General features: G+C 56.2%; 1 protein-coding gene across 1 annotated transcript in view; it reads right to left on the bottom strand.

The window, feature by feature from the left end:
* Window positions 1–617: 617 nt before the first annotated feature.
* UROS (uroporphyrinogen III synthase) overlaps window positions 618–7,333 on the bottom strand; it is a 21,920-nt gene continuing 15,204 nt past the window's right edge. The window contains exons 6-10 of the mRNA XM_019654189.1: window positions 7,248–7,322; window positions 3,988–4,068; window positions 3,121–3,206; window positions 2,181–2,279; window positions 618–1,004 (exon numbers count right to left, since the gene is read on the bottom strand). Of these exons, the coding sequence (XP_019509734.1) occupies window positions 870–1,004; window positions 2,181–2,279; window positions 3,121–3,206; window positions 3,988–4,068; window positions 7,248–7,322 (476 nt within the window). The 3' untranslated portion in view covers window positions 618–869. The remainder of the gene's footprint in view (window positions 1,005–2,180; window positions 2,280–3,120; window positions 3,207–3,987; window positions 4,069–7,247; window positions 7,323–7,333) is intronic.

The following is a 7,333-nucleotide window of genomic DNA, read 5'->3' as shown; positions in this document are numbered from 1 at the left end:
GCCCAGCCGGGGACCACAACCCCAGACTAGCAAAGCTGCAGGTTTCCGCCTCACATGCTACCTAGTCCTCCACCCTTTTTTGCCAAAACAGCCCTGGGCATCATTTAACGTCTCGAGTCTCCATTTCTTCACCAGAGACACGGGAGTGAGAGTGATGTCCCCCCGCCCGGGGATGGACGTCAGCGGCGAGCCCTGTGCACAGAGCTGCAACACTCAGGCGCTGCCCAGTGGAAGGTGCCCCCCAAGGCTGGCCTTCCAGCTCACGTGACAGACAGACACTGTTCCATTCAGCCCCGCTCAAAATCCAGGCCACGATTCAAAAGCGGAATGAAGTTTGGGGACAATTGCGAAGCCTCCGCAGGGCACTGTGCCTGCAGATTACCTCTATGACAGCGCCGCTGCCCCTCTGCCCTGACCAAGAGCTGCATTTACATTTCTGAGGAAAGTGGCCAACAGCTCACAAAGCAGGAACTTCAGGGTCCTTTTTACAGGACGAATAGAACTACTTCACACACAATGAATTGCGGCATTCACGCGAGTTTGTCATCAGAACGTGGGCACATCTGTTTCCTCCCCAAACAGCTTTGCAGTGGAAACGACACAGCACTGACACCCAGTCTGCACAAGTAGCCAGTGTGGTTTATTTGATTTCCTCCCTCTGCCGGAGGAAGATGGCGCAGGGCCTGGGTGCCGGCATGTGCGGGACAGGGTCCGAGTGGCCTGCACGGAGGGAAGGGCGGTGTGCGGGGGCCTGATGCCAGCCCCCGGTGGAGTCCCGATTGCTCAGGCATGAGGCAGGCGTTTGAGGACAGATACCTCACACCCCAGAGGCAGCAGCCCGGCCCAGGGCGGCCGCCGGGGCGGCTGACTCAGCAGCTGTGGGGCTGGAGCGCCGTCCTGATGCCAGCGGCCAGCGCGTGCGGAGTGGGGCTCGCAGCCGTGCAGCTCACAGGCAGGCCCTGCGCGGCCAGGGCGCGGGCGGTGGTGGGGCCGATGGCTGCAAACTGCAGAGAGAGGAGAGAAGGGCCTCAGTGGACCAGCCGGTGCAGGGCAGAAGCAGGAGGGTGACCTGGGCAGGGCCTGTGGGACATCCTGTCTGTCAGGGCACCGCTCCTCGTGTGAGAGCGTATAGATGTGACAGATTTCCTGATCGGAAGCCGGCGTTAGAGCCTGCAAATGCCTTCACCTCCCGATCTCATCGCAGCCTCACCACCAGCCAGAGCGAGATGGCCCCGCACCCGCGGCTCAGGTGGGCGGCAGGGACTCGAGGCCTGGAATCGGGCCACCGCCTGGGCAGCCTCCTCGAAGCCTTGGCTGCTGACAGCTCTGCCTGGTACGTTGGGGCCCTGGATGGGGTCTGGTGGCACACAGAACAGAGTGTGGCAGGAAGGGGTGGTGGCCGGACACCCCAGGAACGCAGAGCAGTCAGGACCAGGGCCCCATGCCCAGAGGGTCGGGACACTCTCTGAGCCTAACACTCCACCTGTAAACCCGAGAAGCAGTCCCCGCTTCCCAGGTGTGCTGTGAGACCCACCTGTGAGAAGGTAAAGGCCTTCACCGTGCCTGACTGCACGGGCTGAGTGCTGGCCTCTGTCCCCTGCTCACACCCGCACCCTCCTTCAGCCCCCACGCCAGGTCAAGAGCATTCCCAGTAGAGCACCACAAGGGTTGTGATTGCGTGTAGACGCGTAACCAACACAGGCCCTAAAACGTGTGGATGTGAATCCTTTCAACTAAAAGACATGAAAAGGGGAACGCTGTTGGGACAGATAGTTTCAAGATGTTTAGCCAGGACAAAAAGGGCAAGGATGCTAATGGCTGCGCCGGGCCCTGAGCTAAGGACTTTGCCTGCATTCTCTCCTCCAGTCCTGAGACTAATCCATCAGGAAAGACCGTCCACATGTCTGCGAAGGCCGCAAGGGGATCGTTATCCTCATGTGCAGTTGAGAAACAGGCTCAGAGAGGTTAAGTGACTTGCCTGCGAGCACCAGCCAGGAGGTGGCGCTGCTGAGCTTTAAGCCGGGCCTGGGAATTCTAGAGCCCCCCCTTTCCAGTTCTAGAGGGACCACGGGGGTCGGCTAGGTCAGGAGTGCGCTGACTTTACATGGAAACGCTAGGATAATTAATCAAAATTTTGTTAAAAATCTGAAAAAGACCAAAAAGCCCACTGAATACCTCACCTTAATTTGATGAATGTTGTCACCAGATAACTCTTGAATATGCTTGAGACTGTACGTAAGGCCAGAGGGACTGAAAAATGCGATGCTGGCTGGAACGCCCTGTAAGGAGCGAGGACAAGGTCAGTCCCCTGCCATGAGGGCGAGGAGAGAGAACGTCCCCCAGCCCTGTCACCAGCAACCCCTGTGCCCCCAGAGGCGGCCTCCAGGCAGCCCAGGAGGAGTCGCAGCAGGCGGGTTCCTGGTTGATATTGGCATTCTCTCATTCTCACCCATGGGGGCCAAGTTCAGGCGAGGAACTGTTTAGAGAGCAGGGTGCGGTCGAGAGGCCGGGCGCTGCTGTTGGTCGCTCTCACGCCCCCAGGTCTGGTCTGCTGGCCAGAGGACACAGACCCACGTGCCTAACCGAGCAGACATGTGGCCAAAATGCCACTGATGGAGTAAGGCGGCCCTGGAGCCCTGCTCCCTGTCACCTCTCCTGCCCTTCTGGAAACAGCAGACAGCAGACAGGCCGCTGCACGCCTTCTGCTTTGGTTTGTGCTGAAAGCCTGTCCCAGAACCAGCCATGCACTCAGAAGCCCGACCTGAAGTGGGGGGGGCGGGGGGGGGCGTCTTACTGAACCCAGATGTGGGGACTGTCAGTCAGCTCCCCAGAGCGCCCTCCAGCCCCAGCGGTGCCACCGAGAGGAAGAACAATCACAAGGCCACTCCGCCTCAGGCTACTACATCTGGGACGCTGCTCACAGGGCTCTGAGTAAATTATCTCCCTTAATCCTTATGAAAACCTCACTAGATGGTCGATTCCCACTTCACAGACACACAGATGGAGCCTTCAGAAGGTCACGTCCTCAGTCACACAGCTGGGGGGAGTGGAACCACAGAGAGGCTGCCCCCCCCACCGGGTGCCCGCCCTGCCCGAGCTCTCCCTGGAAACAGCACCCACCTGCTTGGAATAGTAGCTATTCAGGTTCACTTGGATTCCCGGGTGTGGAATCTTCTGGTAGACAGTGATGCTTTCCATGAGAATCCCTGGACACGATCAAAATCGGGAAACACTTACTACACTGGGGCACAAGGCTTAAGGCCTAAGGCCCCCCGGGCGGCATTCACGTGGACGGCTGGAGGTCCAGAACCATGGTGGCGAACATGGTAGCTGCAGCCAGTGAACTGCTTGCTTTGGAGAGCCCAGAGTCGTGCTGCATGGGCTCACAGGGTCTGCGAGGCAGGCTCTGTGGTTAAACCCGTCTCACAGACATGGAGCTGACGCAGAGAGAGCACGTGACTTGCCCTTGCTCACGTGAACAGCAGATGGAGAATTCAAATCTGTGTTGTCTCGACCTGAAGCTTGTACTCCAAACCACTGATTACTCACCCCTTGCTCCCAGACCAACTAACTATGTGACAGAAGGTGTGCAGGTGACACCTGAGACATCTGAGTCACTGGGGCATGGCTGGTTTCTGGGCAGTGAGAGCCCCGGGAGAGGGCGTGGGAGCGAGGCTTGAGTAGCTGAGCTGCATGGAGGGCACTGCACGCCATTACAGATCAGCTCCATCCTTAAACTTTCTTCTACGTGGGGACCCTGCCCTGGGATCCCGTCCTCTTGGTGAAGGCTCAGCAACACTCTGCATGTCCCCAGCTGGAGTTGGGCAGGCTGAGAGCCGGCCTGAAGCCAGGAAGGCTGACCACCTCCGCGCCTAGGGTGAGGTGCACCCCACCCTCCCGGCCTGCTCTGCCCGTGGCCTCTGCAGGGCCGACTACCTCCATCACCGCAAAGGCTCTGGGAGGCCCCACGAGTCAGCGCATTGTCACCTTTGTCCTTGAGCATTTTCGGCAGGATTTCTCCTTTGAGGGTTCCACAAGGAAACAGAAGAGGCAAGGCTGCTGACTCCCCTGTGAATAAATAACCAGACTTAGTAACAGCTTTGCAGAAACTCGGGGAGCTGCCGGTGTGCAGGGGATGGGGCGGAGCAGCTGCTGCCCTGCTCGACTCCTTAGGGGGTGCAGGCTCTGGGGAAACTCACACCCACACAAGCCAGGGGCTGCTGCCCTGGCCCCCTTACTTCCCCCCCCCCCCCGCCCCAAGTGGCGCCTGGGCTGCTCTCACTATTTAGAATGCAGCCTTTGCACTTAACTAGTGTTAGAAGGTTAGAGGGCAGGCCTGGTGTTGGCACTGGGGCAAACATTTTCTACTTCAGAGGCAGCCGTGGATGGGACTACAGGTGGCTGGAGCAGGCGCTCCTGCTCATAACAAGGCAGAGAAATGGCAGCCAACAGAGGCTCGGCAACCACCCCCAACGAAGACAAACTTCATGTCCACTCCTGTCCCAGCCAGGACAGCAAGCACCAGCCAAGTGCCCAAGGGGCTTTCTGGCAAGCCCAACCACAGGTAGGCAAGGGGCCTTCAGAAGATTCCAGAATCTGCGCTTTGCAGCTTCTCTTCTGCAGGTCCAGCAGAGTATCGAGCTGTCGCTTCTCATTCTGACTGCGGTGGGAGATGGGGAGCTTGGGTGCGCATCCCGGTACAGGGCACGCGTCTGTTTCTCCCTGCACCACCCGTGCCCGGCAGAAAGCCAGGTGGTGCAGGGCCAATCGGCTCTGCTGCCTCATGGGAAAACACTGCCTTGCCAGCACAAGGGAGAAAACCTGAAACCTCCTTCCTGCCGAGGGGAGATCTATGGCAACTGTACTTCCTGGGAGCGAACCCCCTTCGAGAAGTCAAGGGCAAATCCAGGCAGACCTTGGAGATACCGCGGGTTTGCTTCCAGACCACGGCAATAAAACATATATCTCAGTAAAGCAAGTCGTAATCTTTGTGCTAGTGGAGGGTCTTGCCTTCAGTTTGTAAAAAAACACATCTGTGAAGGGCAGTAAAACAAGGTGTGCCTGTAACCCTTTCTTTTTTGTGACAAGCTTATTGCCTACAGATCTGCAACCCCGATAGGCCAAAGCTCCATGGCTGGCTGGTTCTGCAGGAGATGAGGTCTCCCCGGGACAACAGGGAGACGGGCCTGGTGGGAGTTGAACCCCACACGAAAATGGAGGATCACACGGGACAGAGGCCCTGGGGGGTCCTCATTCCTTTAACAGGACGGAGGCCCAGACCGCTGGGCTGAAGACAGCCAAGGGGTCGGAAAGCCTGACTGTTGCACAGCTGGGGCCGGGGGCTTGACAAATAATTACTGTAGGTCATTAAGACGAGACCGATTTTTTAAAATGTCATTTCACTGGAGATGTGAGTGTCTAAGACTCTGACGACTTCACGTCTGCAATGATGTCAACCTCTCAGGCGCTGCTGTGAGGATCAGGTCGGGCAGGCAGGTCGGGCAGGCTGTGGGACTAACTGTAGGTAATTAGGGTAATGGGGCTGATTGGGAGGATGGAGGAAGGGCCCAGCAAGTCTGCCTTTTCTGTCAGCTCCAGGTCAGGAGGACATTTAAAATAAACTGCAGTCTGTCTGCTTCTCTCTCTCTCTCCCTCCTCTCTCTCTCTCTCCCTCCTCTCTCTCTCTCTCTCTCTCTCTCTCTCTCTCAATTCTCTTCTTTTACCATTTAACTTGTATTTTCTTTTCCATTAGAGGAGATATCCCGGGAGGAATGAAGAATTGTCTATCAGAACAATGAGCTATCAGATTAAATCAGTTAATAGTTTTAAGTGCTTCCAATAGTGCCTGTCACATAGTAAATGTTTGTTAAGTAACATAAATAAGCAATAACTATGAATTGGCCTATTTACTCCAAGCATTGGAAGTAGATTCTTGCTTCTAAAATTAAGCTTCAGAGTTTACTTGGGGAGAAAATCTTGAATGCCTTGGGAAAACCAACGTACAAATCCTGATTAGCTGTCAAGATGGATTCTTAGTAGGATATTCTTGAAGATTTATCGGGGTGCACGGACATGCTGGTGATAAGTCAGAGGGAGTTCCAAGGCTCTGCAAGGCCCCTCCGAGAACCCTGCCTGCATCACCGCCCAGCCTGGGGTCAGCTAACGGAACCAGCAGTGTGGTGTCTCGGAAGTGACAGGTCCGCTCAGCCTCGTGTTTGCAATGCAAGGAACACGGCTTGCTGGCCCTGGAGCTGACAGTGAGGAACGACTCGGTTCTCTTCCATCTCCTTCCAGAAGTAGCACATCAACGGTGAGCACAGCCAAGCCATCTGCTGGGGCAACAGGCCGGGCCTCCTTCCCTTAAGGAGCACAATTCGTCCCGGTCCCACCCATAGAACCCAGAGTTGTTCTTGGTGAACCATGGCTCTTCGTCCCAGGAGCTACCATTTGTACTGACTTCCACATTAAAAAGACGGGCTTTGGGAGCCTGCCGGGTGGTGCAGTTGGTTAGAGCGCGAGCTCTGAGCAACAGGGTCGTCGGTTCGATGCCCACATGGGCCAGTGAGCTGCACCCAAGCTGAGCTGCCAATGGGCAGCTGGATGGCTCAGTGTGCAACAAGGTTGCCGGTTTCATTCCCGCATGGGATGGTAGGCTGTTGCCCCCCGCAACTAGATTGAAAGCGGTGACTGGACTTGGAGCTGAGCTTGCGCCCTCCACAACTAAGACTGAAGGACAGCTTGACTTGGAGCTGATGGGTCCTGGAAAAACACAATGTTCCCCTTCCCCAATTCCCCAACACTGTTTCCTTCCCCAGTTCTCCAATAAAATCTTTAAAAAAAAGAAGGGCTTTGGTATGTTGAATGGTGACCATTATCCTATGAAAGCACATTAGACACACAGAGCCTGGAGCTGGATCGTTCTGGAAGGTCTGCATCCCATGGGGATAGGGGAGGAGCCCAGCCACACTGCCCTCTACCCCCAGGACGAAGGCCCACCGCCTCATTTTGTGTTGTGTTTGAGTGGTCTCAGTCCTTTGGTGTAGGGGTGGCGGGAAGTGGCGCGACTCAAGCAGGCACAGACATTCGCAAGTACAAGGCTCAGGTCCCAGGAGTGGCCCCACACTGCGTGTCAACCTGCGACATCATGGGGAGCGCGCCAAGGAGACAGTCCTTTCCCTGGGTGGCAGCTGTGGGACCAACACACAAAAATAAATGGGCTTTATCTAGGGTGACTTTTTTCTACTTACTGGAACAAATATATTCTGCAAGCTTTTCTGCATTTCCACAGCTTTCTCCTTCTGTATGCAGGCCAATTTTATTCACTGCAAAACAA

Source organism: Hipposideros armiger, unplaced genomic scaffold (assembly GCF_001890085.2).
Source record: "Hipposideros armiger isolate ML-2016 unplaced genomic scaffold, ASM189008v1 scaffold_216, whole genome shotgun sequence".
Classification (NCBI taxonomy): Eukaryota; Metazoa; Chordata; class Mammalia; order Chiroptera; family Hipposideridae; genus Hipposideros; species Hipposideros armiger.
This window is presented reverse-complemented; position numbering and strand designations above follow the sequence as displayed.